This window comes from Hemibagrus wyckioides, linkage group LG01 (genome assembly GCF_019097595.1).
Source record: "Hemibagrus wyckioides isolate EC202008001 linkage group LG01, SWU_Hwy_1.0, whole genome shotgun sequence".
Taxonomy (NCBI): Eukaryota; Metazoa; Chordata; class Actinopteri; order Siluriformes; family Bagridae; genus Hemibagrus; species Hemibagrus wyckioides.
The window spans coordinates 23,061,780-23,079,077 of NC_080710.1; the positions used below are offsets into that span (position 1 = coordinate 23,061,780).

General features: G+C 37.4%; 1 protein-coding gene across 1 annotated transcript; it reads left to right on the forward strand.

The window, feature by feature from the left end:
• Positions 1 to 568: 568 nt before the first annotated feature.
• On the forward strand, positions 569 to 16,451 carry myo1eb (myosin IEb). The gene is made up of 27 exons (XM_058388378.1): positions 569 to 864; positions 3,567 to 3,704; positions 4,308 to 4,397; positions 4,798 to 4,892; positions 5,048 to 5,135; positions 5,423 to 5,512; positions 5,937 to 6,068; positions 6,509 to 6,643; positions 6,763 to 6,895; positions 9,170 to 9,366; positions 9,623 to 9,703; positions 9,807 to 9,893; positions 10,000 to 10,086; positions 10,185 to 10,352; positions 10,794 to 10,879; positions 11,309 to 11,390; positions 11,486 to 11,691; positions 11,794 to 11,938; positions 12,457 to 12,571; positions 12,678 to 12,847; positions 12,944 to 13,089; positions 13,592 to 13,738; positions 13,906 to 14,063; positions 14,209 to 14,277; positions 15,236 to 15,431; positions 15,671 to 15,846; positions 15,942 to 16,451. Exons 1-27 carry the CDS (start codon positions 862 to 864, stop codon positions 16,016 to 16,018), a joined length of 3,297 nt encoding a protein of 1,098 aa, XP_058244361.1. The 5' UTR covers positions 569 to 861; the 3' UTR covers positions 16,019 to 16,451.
• The last annotated feature ends 847 nt before the right edge of the window (positions 16,452 to 17,298 follow it).

Here is a 17,298-nt window from a genome sequence, read left to right on the forward strand (position 1 = left end):
TTGTTTAATTTAAAGTTACCAGCTCAGTTGCAACTCAGCTTGATGTCAATTCATGCAGATTTATTTGGCCTTTGAGTATAAGGAACTACAGATCTATGAACATGAAGTTTATACAGTGATATATTTGTGTGGTGATTTATCTTTTATGCAAAAATTGGAGGGGGGGGGGGTCATATTTGGCAACGTTGTACTATACATACTTAAGAGGTTGCCCCAGCTTTGCCACCTTGTGTCTGTATTTCTAGTGTTGAGCCTGGTAAAATGTTCAATCTTGAATCATTTGAGTACCCCTGCATTGTCTCACGGGTTTACTGGGGGGATGTGTTAGCTTAGTGGTTAAGGCGTTGGCTTAATGATCACAAGGTCTTGAGTTCGAATCCTAGGTCCTTGTAGCTGCCATTGCTGGGCCCTTGAGCAAGGTCCTTAAACCCTTAATTGCTCCGTTGTATAAAATGAGTTCAATTTTAAGTCACTCTGGAAAAGGACGTCTGCCAAATGACACTAGGGGGCGCCATTTTACAGTCTTATCGAAACTTCAGCACTTCTACCCACAATGCAGTAGTTTTCTTACCTGTCGGCACTTGCCTCTGAATTATCCGTGTCTGACTTTTCTTACGGGACAGTTACTAACGCTATCAGCTCACTGGACACACAATTGATGCACTTTTAATCTCATTCTGCGGATTTTAAAGACAGTACAGTGCATGGAATGACGGTACATTACTGTCTGTTCATGTTGATGTAACAGAAATCCGACTTTCACCTGAAACCTGCTGGTTCCTTAAACACTCCTGCAATTCTACACAGCAGTAAAGACTCCTGGGCAGGAGTGCTGGAACAGGAAGTGTTTTTTATTTCAGCATGGTAAGTAACCTAGAAAGCAAATGTTTAACGTATAAACATCTTCCTGCTTGTAGTTGTGTACAAATTTTTTTGTGTGGGGGGGGGGTTTAATTTTTTTATTATTATTTATTGTGATTGGAAATTCTAAGTGACATGAAAATGGTTGCGGTGTATTAGATTGTGAGAAAACTGTGATTATTACATCATAGGCCAAAACGTCTTCAATCTGTTTCAGTCATATTCTTAAAAACAAACCACAACAATTGTGTTACCTGGCCAGGTATCTGTGTGTAGCTGATCTTATAATAGGCGCATGTTGGGTGCGGCCTTACCGATACGATTACTTTCTACACAGGAGTCCTGTATCATTGCCAGAAAGACTGTTTAAAATCTGTTTTAAAAAATCTAGCAGAATTCAATTCACTTATAATGTTATCTGTACAGCTGTTTCAACTATGAGCAGCTGTGCAGAAATGCTGAGGTACACTCATGAAGTTCATGAACGTGAACTAAACTTTCTAACTTTCCTTGTTGCTGGAATGCGAGCCTAAAAGGTACATCTTTTGTACATTTAGTATTTAATATCTTTTACCTGGAAATGTAGATATGGTGAACATTTAAAATGTTCATAAATGAGGAAGCGTTTAAAGGTAAACTCCATCCCCATTTCTAGGGTAAAAGGCAACAAGGAAAAGTACATTTAAGTACTAAGAAGTCTTTGACACAGCATGAAGATGAAACCTTAAGATAAAGCAGACACAAAATGGAACCCATCCTCTTCTAGGGTAACAGTGGATAGTAAGAGTTCAGATCATTACTCTTGTGTAGTTGTATATTAGAAAAATCAAAATGTGTTGAACAAAGTGAATGTCATGATGTCCATGATTACAAAAGCAGTTCTTCCAAAAAACAGAAAAAAGAAGAAAAACAACTCAGTTTTAGTCTGATGGTATCGTACATATGTGACCTACTGAACCGGTGTTAATGTATTCATTGCTGAAAGAGACGTCAAAGCGCTTTTGTACGCCGCTATGGATAAGAGCATCTGCAAAATGCCAGAAATGTAAATGTTCCACGAGAGATATTGCACTGATAGAAGTGTATCCATCAACAGCATCACAATATGAGTTGTACGTGCAGAAGCTTCAAGAAGAAGTAGAGGATGAATCCAACAGAATATAATTTTTTTTTCCAAATCCAGTACCTTTAAGGTCCTGCAAAGGAAAAGTTGTTTTAGGGTCAGGTGTAAAATGATATACAAAACAAAAAAATCATAGTTCTTCTATCATGTTGCATTTTGCCACTGCAAGCCTGAACCTGTGAACTCTAACTTGAAGTTGATTGATATTTTTGGACCGCTGAGGTGATGTGATGATGACTAACTATTTTTAGTTTGGTGAACAGCAGTAGTCTTGCATGCAACATAGACAAGGTCATATTTTGGCATTTTAAACTAACTAGCAAAGAAACCACATAAACAATGAATTTGAACCAAACCATTTTTACCGAGGATTTAACCCAGTCCTAAGTCAGAGATGGACTTTGTTGCAGAATTCAGGATCTATCAGACAGATAGGTGTGTTTTGAAGATCTAGTTTAAGTTGATAAAGGAAATGCAACTGAATGTTTGGTGTATGTAAATAATAACACAAATGAAATGGTATGCATCCCTCTTTGATGGAATCATGAAAGGAATATGTTTAAACTTTATGTATATTATATATATTATTAAAGAGATGACTTCTGCAATTCAGAGACAGTTGAGTCCCATTTTAGGCTTTTTCTAATATCTAAGTTCAGCCCCTGCTGGTCCAGCAGCAAGATACTCCAACTGCTGCGGCCCAGGTTCAATTCTTAGTCCAGGAACTAACTCAGCCACTGAGCTCTCAGTGCTGTTTCCAAGCCTGGATAAAATGGAGGATTGTTACAGGAATGCCATCCGGTGTAAAATCTGTGCCAGAATCAAATCTGTGGCAACCCCGAACAGGGAGCAGCCAAAAGAAGAAGAAGAAGATTACTAAAATCCGAGTTCAGAGTCGTTGTATGCTGGAGTATTGTTTCTGTCCATCACACACATGAAGCACCTAACTGAAACCACTCCACTAAACCAGATCTGGAGATAAAGAACTAAACCTTTCACATAAAACAAGCTCTGGCCTCTTATATAGGTGACAGCCCATCAGTTGTTTGGAGTCCAGCCAGTACTATTACCTGAAAATAGAGGGTATTCAGTGTTTTGGTGTAATCAGTGTTACAGCCTCCTTTTACACACTGTCTGTAAAGATGGCTGTGGTTAGCTCAGAAACTAACTGGTTGTTATCCGTAATCCTGCTGTACATCTCAGTAAGGTGCGTTTGTCAACTTGTGTTGACGTAAACAGGTGGGTAATGCTTTCCAACATCATCTCACAATTCTATTCAACAGCACAAAGACCTAATCAAAGTCTTAATCAAAGACCTATTATATGTCTTGAAAGTTTTGATGTGAGATCATTTGTGTGGTACTTAGCCAGGATTATGTATTTCCAGACATTTTATGCCACCATTCAAAGTCATGTTTGTTCATAAGTATACTCACACACTTATTAACCAGATCAATCCAGCAGTCCATTCAAGCCAGTGCTGTCAGTCACAAATGCTTTGGTTAAGTAAATATATTTGAAGTGGGAACCTTTGTCTTTAAATTTATGATGTAACATTGAATGATTTTTTTTTTCTTTTCAGGGGAGTAAGGAGAAATATCACTGGCAAACCCAAAATGTGAAGGTCAGCGGGGTGGACGACATGGTCCTCCTTGCCAAAATCAGTGAAGATGCCATCACAGAAAACCTCAAGAAAAGATACATGGATGACTACATCTTTGTATCCTTGTGGCTAGATGCACAGTTTTCTCTTTTTGTGTAGTGTTTCAGTTCAGTTCAATATTATTTGAATAGCACTTTTAACAATGGGCACTGTTTCAAAGCCGCTTTTCAGAAATATAAAAATGTACAATAGAATGGCAAAGTTTAAAGTGAAATTTATATTACCCCTAATTAGCAAGCCTGAGGCAATGGTGGCACGGAAAAACTCCTTTAAATGATATGAGGAAGAAACCTTGAGAGGAACCATACCGGAAAGGGGACCCATCCTCGTCTTTTGAGCAACTTCTAAGTTCATTATCTTTTTAACACTAATTCCTTTAATATTTACTGATGGAGACCTAAGCACAAAAATTACCTTTGTTTTTTTAGAGCTTCATGGCATGTTTTCAGTAGCTGGTCTGGTTATGCAGAAATTTGCCCTTAGGCAAGTTGTGTGGGTGGTGCTCCTCAAAATGATAAAGTGGCTAATTAGTGAAGATGAATAAAGAAATTATTAAATGAACAAATAGACATTTTTTGCGAAGCAAAATGTAATGACTAAATGATATATTTTAATAAATAAAATTCATCAGATACAAGGTCCTTGACAACTTGTCTCCAGACATACATTGGCCCTGTGCTGATCTCTGTAAACCCATTTAAGCAGGTGCCGTATTTTACTGACCGGGAAGTGGAGCTGTATCAGGGAGCTGTGAGTAGAATTCGCCTTTCTTTTATGTTGCAAGTTTAAGAAATGAGGAGGATGAAGTGTCAGGGTGCTGCTTAGTGAAAATAACAGGAGAATACAGGGCAGGACTGACTTGGTGGAACTGCATGTCAGCACTTGCCATACTGTGCATAGTGAAGTCAAAATATGAACGTGTGTTAGACTAAATGTGAGCTATAAGTGTGACTGGAGAGATGCATTAACACTTCTTTCAGCGTTTCAAACATTTTCCTTCTCATTTCAATAATACGTACAAGTTACTGTTACTTTTTCTAGATTAGGTGCATCACAAACGTTGGTGTTTAGTCATCTATATCTATCTAATATTAATATTAATTAAATATCACTGTTAAGTCTGATGTCCGTTTGAATGTTTCCATCCTAGGCACAGTATGAGAATCCGCCACATATTTATGCTTTGGCTGATAACATGTATCGCAACATGATGATCGATGGAGAGAACCAGTGTGTCATCATCAGGTCAGGATACCTACTCATGATGGGTTTATGATTATTTTAACTGTTGTTTGGAGTAGAGAAGACATGAGAACACATGATGTAAACTTGCAAAAAACTGGATTTCTCCAGAATTATTTTATATGTTATGTGTGTATGTGTCTATGTAATGGTTGTAGTGGAGAGAGCGGAGCAGGAAAGACGGTAGCAGCCAAGTACATCATGAGCTACGTCTCCAAAGTGTCAGGAGGTGGACCTAAAGTTCAAGTAAGGAGTTGTTTATATTCTATTCAACACATACCAATGCACACAGTGAGCTGGAAAGCATTTTTATTTTTATTTGAATACAATAATTACTAGAAATAATGGTGTAGAAGGATTCCAGTTCAATGTGTAGGCATTTTTCTAAATACAGAATTGAGTTTATCATACTTTAAGTTGCTTTACAATTTATACCTTCAGTTTGTATTGTCATGATACTGTGAAATAAAGTGTCCCATCTCTCTCTCTCTCTCTCTCTCTCTCTATCTCTCTCTCTCTCTCTCTCTCTCTAGCATGTAAAAGATATCATCCTTCAATCTAATCCTCTGCTGGAAGCTTTTGGGAATGCCAAGACAGTGCGCAATAACAACTCCAGTCGCTTTGTAAGTCAATCTACTAGATGATTCTAAGTGTACAGTGGTGCCTAGTGTATAGTGAGCTTTATAATCTCCCATTACCAAATTCTGTGCTTGCTATGATTCAGTAAGTAGAATTATTCAGGCAGCCTCCACCTTTATTTCTAGACACATTGCATTTGCAGCAGTACCACGGAGATTTGGTATGCATTCCAGTGCAGTATAGACTAGTGTTAACAGCACACCGTCTCTCAACAAGTCAAGACTTGTTAGTGTTGTGTTTCTTTCGTTCTTTTTATTTTGTTTTTGGAGCATTATCTTGTGTTGTGAAAGTGCAGGGCTGTGTAACTATGATGTTGTACATTAGTGCATTGCACTAGTGAGTGTGCACATATGTTTTCTTCAGGCTATTTCCTTGATTTTGTGCTTAATTTACCACGTGTTCCCTTAGGGAAAATACTTTGAGATCCAGTTCAGCCGAGGTGGCGAGCCTGATGGAGGAAAGATCTCTAACTTCCTGTTGGAGAAATCCAGGGTGGTGTCTCAAAACCATGGAGAAAGAAATTTCCATATTTACTACCAGGTAACCCTTTGAACTCTTTAGCATATTTCCAAAAGATGGGATTGTGTAGTGTACTATAATGTAGTTCCAGTATGAAGGGTCATATAAGAAAACTGCTCAAAAGGATGATGATATCAGGTATTGAAGTACATAACACATTTTCTGCATTTTAATGTAAAAATTTAAGCTGCTAAAAGCAGCAGTTCTCATGAACTGTAAGTGTCATGAACCCCCTAAAACGATAATTCAAAGATTCGGCTCATTATTTTATTGTATCTAGTAATAATAGTGTTATTTATTCAGAAAATTCTGAAGTTAAATCTAAAAATCTTCTTCTTCTTCTATGCTTCATGGACGCCAAGGGGTCTGTGGTGCGGACTCCACTTTGAGAACCACCAGCTTAAAGAATTTAAACAGAACCTTTATCTGTTAATATCCTAATGTACCACTGGGTTCTACAGCTTTTGACAGGGGCTACCAAAGAGCAGAGGGAAAATTTGGGCATTACCGCTCCTGATTACTACTTCTACCTGAACCAGTCTGGTACCTACACTGTGGAGGACATCAACGACAAGAAGGAGTTCTCCGACACTATGGTGAGTTTGATGTCTTCGGAGAAAATATTTACTAAATAATTATTATTGTTTCTCCAGATCAGATGTTCTGAGCACTCTAATATTGCTGATATGTGCCATTTTTCTTTGCTGTGTTTTAGGAGGCCATGTCAGTTATAGGTCTGTCTCTGGATGAACAAGATGCAGTGCTGCAGATTGTGGCAGGGATTATTCATCTGGGTAACATCACTTTCAAAGAGGAAGGCAACTATGCTATGGTGGAGAGTGAAGATTGTAAGTATCACACAGCTTTAAGCTTTATGTTTATTGTGTTAAATGTTATGCAGCTGTTAATTGTAGTAGCAGCTGTTCTGAAAAATAAGTATATTTATAAAGTTACTTAAATCATGTATTTTTATTCATGTATGTATACTATATAGCTTAAAACGTACATGTAAAACATTTTATACATTATACTATAGTGCATTCTTCTTGTTAAGTATATTCTTATATATTAACCATTATATATGTGAAATACATTAATAATAGTCATTTTAATCTATATATTCATTAACATACATAATTCAGTCTAGTGGAATAGTTATTATATTGCCATGTATTTTCTTTTCATAAGATACTTCAGGAGGTCTGAGATGCACTTTAACCAAAACTATAAATACATGTACCTCCTCAAGTGACATTTGACAAACAAAATCTTTCCTAATACGTTGTTATGTATGTGTTCCATGACTGCTAAAGTTGCCACCTTTTCAGAAAATTAAAATCACCACATAAAATAGCTGAAAACAAGAAACAGCTGATTGTAATGATGCTGATGTGCCACTTAATGCATTTTACAAGACAGATTTGGATAAACATTTAACTACAGATGTTATTACATAACCCTTATCCTAATAAAAATCTTATGAGGGTTCAATCCAAACTCAAGACACATGAAATGAGTGTATGGGTGTAACCAGGATTTTTACACCTAGAAATTCGACCAGGGATTCTCAAAACCTTTTTTTTTTTTTTTTTTTTTTACTGAGAGACCCAAATACTGATATGACACTTTTTAGTAAAGTCAGAAGTTATTAAATTACCACAAAAATATCGGTTATTTGAACAAATTTGAGTGGCGTGAGTTTAAAGCACTGTATAGTTCTATACTATAAACCATTGATGGGAACTGTTGGAAACTTTTTCCTTGTCGAAGCAGAGACCAGGGGACGTTGGGATATCTTTTAAGCAGAAGTTACTCTTTATTGAGAACTCGCTGTGCGTCGCTGTAGTCATCCAAGTCTGACTATAGTTTCAGCACTGTAGAATTTATACTTTTCCAGGGGGAGGGATACATAGAGGTGGAGACAATCTAAACTAAGCATGCAACTGCAGTACAGGAATCAGCCCGGTAACGGTATTTCCCCAGCCCTGATCTCATCAGCATAACAGTGTTGTTCAAATGCATAAGTGCTAATCCAATCAGCCTGACAGTATCACCCAGACCTTCACATTATCATAGAGACAAAGGCACAGCCTGGCCTTGAGATTAGCATTCACATTTAACCTGGGACCCTGCCCAGTGGTCAGGAAGTACATACAGACAAAAGGTTAATGTCTCAGTCAACTGGGCTGCCAGACTTGATCTTCTTAGAATGTCATCATCTTTACCTTAAAATGTAAAACCCAATGTACATAACTTTTTAGTTTATATACTATTACGTTGGCACCTAGATTTAACATTTTATAAATTTGTAATCCAACAGTACTGATGCTTGGCTCATACTGAGATTCTACCATTTTCTACTATATAAATTGTTTTTTTTTTTTTTAAATGACAGGATTTCCTGAATGTTTCATTTTCACATAAACAACAAAAGTACAATTATAACTTAAAATTAATTGTACCACCAAAAGGGAGAAAACTGCCTTTTTCATTTTAATGATAGACAACTGGGTTTTTTAAGCTTTATTTGTACTATATAATATGTAATAAACTAAATAGAAAAATAATACATATGATCATGAAAACTATATGTATCTTTAAACCACATTTTTATTTATATCATGCAACCATTTTGCAGCAGTGTGTGTTAACTGGCTGCTTATCTACTTTACATGATCTGTGCAGAAAGTTTTGAGAAAACATTAATAACTATTAAGAACATTAATAACTATTTCTGAAGAGGTTTGTTGTGTATTTTAAGGTGAGTTGTCAGTGTTATAGTCAGAAAAACTTATTTGCCAGAAGTCACCCACAGTGATACCTGATGTTTTTCCACACCACCAAACAAATACCACAGGTAAAGGTTTTTAGGGCAACAGTTGCATGTCTAAAGCTTTATTGATTTCTTTTAACTGAGCAAAAAAAACCTGAGCATACAAAGACTTCAATTATTCTTACCTTTACCAAGTCTAAATCATCTCACATCATGCTTTACATATAAGTCTATAGACTAATTGTTATATCCTTATTTAATAGAACTGCCACATTACTTGTATATTGTATCTTGTATGTAACCTACACATTTTACTTTTCCTCTTCCGTCTCCCATCACTCCTGTGCAGTTCTTGCTTTCCCATCATATCTTCTGGGAATAGCTCAGGATGGCTTGAAGAAGAAACTGACAAGTCGGATCATGGACAGTAAATGGGGAGGAAAGACTGAGAGCATTTCTGTCACTCTCAATACAGAGCAGGCCTGCTTCACACGTGACGCTTTATCAAAAGCACTGTACGCCAGACTTTTTGACTACCTTGTCGATGTAAGTCTCCAGCTTCAAATAAACGTTTGGATCCATCACAACTCACAAATCTAACTAATATTCCAGTATTGGAAAAGAAGTTTAATCCTAATAAATGTTATACCATTACATGTGATTTGATATATTGACATATTTTACATAATACAAACCCCCCTGAATAATTTACTTTTAAAGCAGGAAATATAAAGACGTTTTTCTTAAATGTTAAAATGTTTCCCCATCGTTTAGTGACTGTTCATTTCTGTTCTGTCCATAGGCAATTAACAAAGCAATGCAAAAAGACCACGAGGAATTCAACATTGGAGTTTTGGACATTTATGGTTTTGAAATCTTCCAGGTAAGACTGAATCATTTTAGTACAAAGGAAAGTGTTAAAGGAACATTGAAAATCCAGTTAAACTAGCAGGCTTCTGTGTTCATCTCGTTTGTGTCACATACAGCAAAATGGATTCGAGCAGTTCTGCATAAACTTTGTGAACGAGAAGCTTCAGCAGATTTTTATTGAGCTCACTCTGAAGGCAGAGCAGGTCGGCAGCACAGTTTTTATATCCTAAAAAGAGACACTGCGATTAACCTTAGTCCTTAGACTGAGATTTGTAACATTTCACACTTTTCTTTTTCTTTTTTTAACAGGAAGAGTATGTACAGGAAGGAATCAAATGGACACCAATTGACTACTTTAACAACAAAATCGTATGCGACTTAATAGAGTCCAAAGTGGTGAGTTTCTATTACTACATTTTGAGAAATGTTGACTGTCATAGAATTGGCATTTTAATTGAATTTCAGAAGATAATATTGACCTGTGGTACTCCCAGAACCCTGTGGGGATCATGAGCATTTTGGATGACGTGTGTGCTACCATGCATGCCAAGGGTGAGGGTGCAGACCAAACACTGATTCAGAAGCTGCAGATGCAGATCAGCAATCATGAGCATTTCAACAGCTGGAACAAGGGCTTCATAGTTCATCACTATGCAGGCAAGGTAATAATGCAAAGGTTACCATGTACCAGTAAGTGTTATTGTTAATCAGTGGAGTAGTGACATTGATGTAGGGCTTTTTGAATAAAACTTCATGTAAAATGGAATAGAACTGGGTTCTTTGCGTACTTCTAATATTCTTTACTGACTAATGTTCCCCCAAATATTTGAAGATCTTCAACCATAGATGGATTTTTTATTTTCCTGATTTGTTGTATTTTGCTGATATGAGTGCATTGTCCTTAATATGCAGAAATTAGTCCAGGATGAGTTAAATAATGCTAGAAAGTAGGCCAAAAAAAATTTTGATTCAAAATGTTACAATTGGTATGTCTTTATCTTGCTGCTGTTTCAGCATTAGTAAGTATATTGCACTGCTTACCAGCTCAGTGGTAACATCTCATAATAGGTTTACACAAGTCCGGTTGCTTGTTTTTATTGTAGGTATCATATAATGTGAGCGGCTTTTGTGAGAGGAACAGAGATGTGCTCTTCAATGACATCATCGAGCTGATGCAAAGCAGTGAATTGTGAGTATGGCTTTTGCTTCATCAGCAAGTTTCTGCTGCTTCTGGTTAAGAAGGTGTTTTAAATGGTTCTCCGAATTGTGCATCCAGCAGCATTTTACTCTTGTTTTAAATAAGAGGTGAACTACAGTTGTAATAAAAAAACTTTGACAAGCCTTTCCTTTCTTCCAAGCAACCCCACCTGTCAGATCAAACTGTTTAGTTTCAGCAAGGCTGGAGCTGATTTCTGGGCCAGAAAAATATAAACAGAAAAATGAATTCAGGGAATTGAATAAAATGTAAAAGAAACTGCAACTCTAACTTATCTAAGTACCACATATGAGAAAATAATATGCACACATGCCCTTTTTGGGCTCCAGTGTAATTTATATCTTTGTAGTAGTATAGCAAATTGTCAGCTGAATAATTTCTGCAAATATTTTTTGCAAACAGCCCCTTTATCCGAGACCTCTTCCCAGAAAATCTTGAGGCTGAAAAAAAGGGTAGACCCACCACTGCGGGCGCCAAGATCAAGGTATGATACTAATCCAACAAAAGACAAAAATGATCTCACTTACAAGGATCTCAGTCAATGTTTGGTTTTAAATATCCGTTACTCCTGCCTTATAGAAACAGGCCAATAACCTGGTGCAGACACTGATGAAGTGCACTCCTCATTACATTCGCTGCATCAAACCCAACGAGACCAAGAAACCACGGGACTGGGAGGAGAGCCGGGTGAAACACCAAGTGGAGTATTTAGGCTTGCGGGAAAACATCAGAGTACGGAGAGCCGGCTATGCCTTCCGTCGTATCTTCAAGAAGTTCTTACAGAGGTGAGCCTCACCAAGATTCAACCTAAAATCCATAGAAAGACTTAATCACAGGTCTGGCTTTGAAACAGTTTACTTGTAGTTAACAAAGACTGTTACACACAGATACGCAATCCTGACCAAGGAGACATGGCCACAGTGGCGTGGAGATGAAAAACAGGGTGTCCTGCACCTTCTGAGGTCGGTCAACATGGAACCAGACCAGTACCAACTGGGCAAGAGCAAGATCTTCATTAAGGCCCCAGAATCAGTGAGAGGATTTGGTTTAAATACACCTCAGTATATACATTTTAACAATGTTTTGTATTCAACTGGGATTTTTAATGTTATATATTTCTTTTAGCATACTCTATTACCTATTTTAAATTCTTCTAAAAGCTCCCTAATTTGAGTCATGTCCCTCTTTCACTGCTCCCATTATATTATCCTGAGAGATTTTTTTAAGCTCTGAGCAAATTACATTGCATTTCTGTTATGGCATGATTGGGATATGCTATAGTGTGGTAAGAGGTAATGCAGTATCATAAAAAAGGAATTAAGGATTTGAGTTATTCTCAACTAGTTTAGTCAAGAAATTAGTTTAAATTGCTTAAAGCCTCCTTGTATAATTTTTTGGTGGCTATGCTGTTTAGGTCAGTTGTTGTTCCTTTCTATGTCATCATTAGCTTAACTCACAGGAACAAAGCCATGACTAGAAAGTCAAAATGAGTGTCCTAAAGAGTGTCCTAAAGCTGCAAGCCACTCACCCTCAGCCTCTGTCTCTTGCAGCTGTTCCTTCTGGAAGAAATGAGGGAGAGAAAGTATAATGGATTTGCTCGGGTCATCCAGCAAGCCTGGCGTAAGCATATTGCAGTTCGCAAATATGTCCGGATGCGAGAGGAAGGTAACATCATTCAGTTAAATGTCACACACACCACATAGCTCTAGCTTTGATGGTTATTTATATCCTAAGAGATCTTAAAAGACATGTTCTAAAATTGTATTTTCAGCATCTGACATCCTGTTAAATAAAAAAGAGCGGCGGAAGAACAGTCTCAATCGTAACTTTGTGGGTGACTACATTGGCACAGACAGCCGCCCTGAGATCCGTCAGTTTGTGGGTCGCAGGGAAAGGATTGAATTTGCGGATGTGGTGGTCAAATATGATCGCAGATTCAAGGTATAGTTACACTTCTTTCACTGTTGATAGCACATTTATTGTTCCAAGGATCAGGTGATCCTTTCTGTATTCTGTATTCTCACTCAATACTCACAGACCGTCAAGCGTGACCTGATCTTGACATCCAAGTACCTCTACCTGATTGGTCGAGAAAAAGTAAAACAAGGTCCAGAGAAGGGACAGATTCAGGAGGTCCTCAAGAGGCAGATTGAGCTCGAGAAAATTCAGACCGTCTCACTGAGGTATGCAGATCATTTGTATTACAATAACACTGAATGTTAGGGATGCACTAATGCCCTTTTTCTGTCAATAAAGTAATAATTTAAATACCCTAAGTATGAGCAGATACACAAATACTCGATACTAATCTGACACGGACACCCCCACTGTAACCTGCAAGCTGCCTCTCTGCAAGCTTCTGATGCAAATAATGAAAAACATCACAGCCATTATGGTGGAGCGACTTGAAACAGTTTGTGTCATATATACATATGCTTGCTGCGGCATGTGCATCAACATTAGATCCATTTACATTACAAAATACATTGCATCATCAGATACTCGTTCAGAAAATGTGGATTCAGGATTTTAGCTCAGTATTTGATACTGATACAGACAGAGAGCATTAGTGTGCTTGTTTGGTGCATCCCAATAAATATTATTCATTCTTCCCTAAAAAAAACCCCCAAAGTTTTGTCTTCTGTCTGTAGTTTCACTAATCTTAATCTACTTTTTTCCATTCAGCACTCTGCAGGATGACTTTTTCATCCTGCATGAGGAGCACTACGACAGTGTGCTGGAGTGCGTCTTTAAAACAGAGTTTTTAAGTCTTCTCTACAAACGTTATGAGGAAAGGACTCGGAGGAAGCTGCCACTGAAGTTCAACAACCTGTAACTCTAGGCCACTTCTCTTATCAGTCTCATTATTTAATTTTCTAGACTTTGGATGTGTATGAGGAATGTGATTGCTGTGTTCAAACGTAACTAAAATTTATCACTCATTGGCAATAAAACACACTACAATCAACTTAAATTTGCCATTAAAATGTCCTTTCCAGACTTGAATTCAAAGTGAAAAAAGGAGGCTGGGGGCCATTTGCATCTGCTGGCTCTCGGCAGATCCAGTTTCAGGTGGGCCAGGGAGATAACGTGGTGCTCAAACCCAGCAGCAAGACACTGATTGTGAGCATCGGGCCAGGCCTTCCTAAGAACTCGAGTAAGTCCGTCATTTGTTTATAATGACTTGAGTGTTGCTCACATTGTCCAAAAAAACTAAATTATATATATTCATTTTGAAAAAATGATATTTATTCAAGCAGGGTGAGTTCATGAGTATGATCTCAAGACTTTCTTTCTCTTAGGACCCACTCGGCGTGATATGCGGAAGAGCAGATACTTGGGAAATCAGAACCCAGGAAGATACTCACATGGTAAGAGTTTTCACAGATCTCATAGCTGCAAATATGATGGTGGCCTGCTAAGACAGGATCTCTAATGTAGATAATCACATGCTTTACCATTATAGATAACATATCTGCAGCAGTTTACCAGTTTTTAAAAGTTAAACAAAATGTTTTTACATGAATGTTTTCTTTAAATGCTATTATACAATACAGCAGAAGAAGACAAGAAACATGCCTAAACTTTAACTCCATTTATACACTCATTTGTGAATCAAAATAGTGTGGATATACACACACAGATAGCTCAAAACACATCAGGACTTCAGGTGCAGATGTTATACAACTGCAAACATATCTGTGTCTCAAATTTCATGAAGAGGAAGGAGGAAACTAAAAATAAGGAAAATTCTAAATATTTTGCTGCAGCGTCTATCTTAAAATATTTGTTATATGTTTCATATGTCATATATGAAAACAAGGAACCACACAGAACGTTGTTATAAGCTGATTTGCATATTATGCATTTTGCATTAATTGGATTTCAGTCTGCTGACCTCCAGGAACTTTTGACTAGTGTGAATGCAAGCAACAAGGTCCAGAACAAATCCAAGAATTTTGAAAGAAGCCTTGAATCATAAACCCATTCAAACTGGTCGAATGTGTTGGTCCCAGTTAATAAAATGACATTATGCATTGTTATAACGTTATAATTTGTTAATATCTATTTTAAATTTGTACTACATTTTAAGGTGACGTCAAAACAGGTTGTACCTCTTTTTATAAAGAACAAATTTAGAGGACTAAGAGGAATCCTGTTACCAAATTATTTAATATTTGCAATGCCATTTCTGCTCTATATGTGCATTTAACATCTTTCTCTTTGAAACTGTGAAATTTTAAGTAGATACTGTAATACATTATGCATTAAATAATAAAACATTGAACAAATCTGAAATTAGGTTGTTAAAAAATCTTTTGATTTCAGAGCGCTCAGCAGGTAGTGGTCGAGGAGGGGCAAACAGGAGCCGTCATACAGGCTCCAGAGCATCTCTGCTGCGCCAGCAGTCATCTATGGATCAGCCCACCCTTCCCCGCATCCACAGTCCTCGGCCCAGCCAGAACCAGACCCAGAACAACACTGACATGGGCTTCATGAAAGTCCCTGACCAGGGAGTGGCAGGGTGAGAGGAAATTATGCTCTGTCTCACTTTACTGTTTATTAACACAGTGCTTAAAAAACAACATGAATATAAGACAAAGATAAACACCAATTGTTAAGCATTCATATAGCTCATAACATAATATATATGCTATGTTAAGCATTCATATAGCTCACAATACATATGCTATCTTCCAGAGGCAAAGAACGATTTCATGCATGCTGTATATTTTCCTCATTCTGTTCAATTATTTACTATAGTCTTCATCGACGAATATCAAAAGAAGTTAAGCCTGTACCTGGATCAGGGGTACCAAAGCCTGCACCGAGGCCCAAACCTCGCTCCCCACAGTGCCGTGCTCTGTATGCATATGATGCCCAGGACACTGATGAGCTCAGCTTCAATGCAAATGACATTATAGATATCTTAAATGAAGGTAATCAACACCAGTACATACTGACGAAGATTGTGGACATTGCACATATATCTGCATGCATGCATTAATCTGTCCATGTGTGCTTCTATGTCCAGACCCTTCAGGTTGGTGGTATGGTCGCCTACGGGGAAGAGAAGGCATGTTTCCTGGGAACTATGTTGAAAAGATTTAGATCAGGACCCCAGTGGTGGAAGGTTTGATTATTGATTTAGGAGCAAGCATAGATGAAACCCAAGTACATTATGGTATGGTGATGTATACATACACCTGATACAGTAGACCGGAGAACTCTTTTGAATATCAGAGACAAAATAATCCAATTTAATGGATAATTTTATCTCTAATTTTATAAGTGTTTTATATAGGACATTTGAAATTTATTTTAGGAGCTTTTTGAACAATCACAAGATATATTTTTATGCATATATGCGTTAAAATTGTGTAGAAAACCTAAAGTCCATTCCACTGTTTTTCTGGGGTTTTTTTTACAATCATATAATTTGTTTTAAAATCATAAACAGTTTTAATTAATGTATTTTATCTGTAAACTGTGTCATCTGGATGAACACTCAAACGAACAACAATAAAGACCAATTTAATTATTTGAAAAAGAATCAAAATAACAGTAAACTCAGTATTTGCTTGAATGTCTTCAATTTATAGTAATGATCTCAGGTCTAAAAAATGTCCTTCATCTTGGTCTAATCAAAGCTACCAAAGTGTTGGACAAGTTGATCTGTCCTCAGCTATTATTATTATTATTATTATTATTATTACTGATGATGTTATGGTACATCATTTTCCAGCTGTCTTAATTCTTTTTTTAATTAAATTGTTTGTTACACTATATTATATGGCCAAAAGTTTGAAGACATCTGACCATCACATCATTTTGTGCTTTTTCAGTCAGCTCTCCATTTAATCCCAAAGGTGCTCAGTGGGTTTGAGGTCAGGGCTACAAAACAATATGGCACATTAACTTTGCCAAACCATGTGGTCATGCACCTTACTTTGTGCACAGGGGCATTGTTTTGCTGAAACGGGTTTGGGCTCTTTAGCCCAACGCGTTTAGCCCAACGCTAAAGCCTACAAAGACATTCTTGACAGTTGTGTGCTTCCAATATCGTGGCTGCAGTTTAGGAAAGAACCATGTAGGGCTTTGATGGTCAACATACTTTTGGCCATATTTTGTATTTTTTATTTGCCTTACTGTTGTGTTGTACAGTCCAGAGTAATGGAGAGTGTGGGAAAGAGGGAAAGAAGCGAGAGCAGGCAGGTTGGAATGGGTGGAGAAAGGTGTCGGGAGTTCTGTGTGGTAGAAAAATATCAGCCAGAATCAAGGGGAAGGTGTACAAGACAGTGGGGAGAGTGAGTATATTGGTAGGAGAATGTTGGACATGGAGCTGCCAGGCAGGAGGCAAAGAGGAAGGCCAAAGAGGAGGTATATGGATG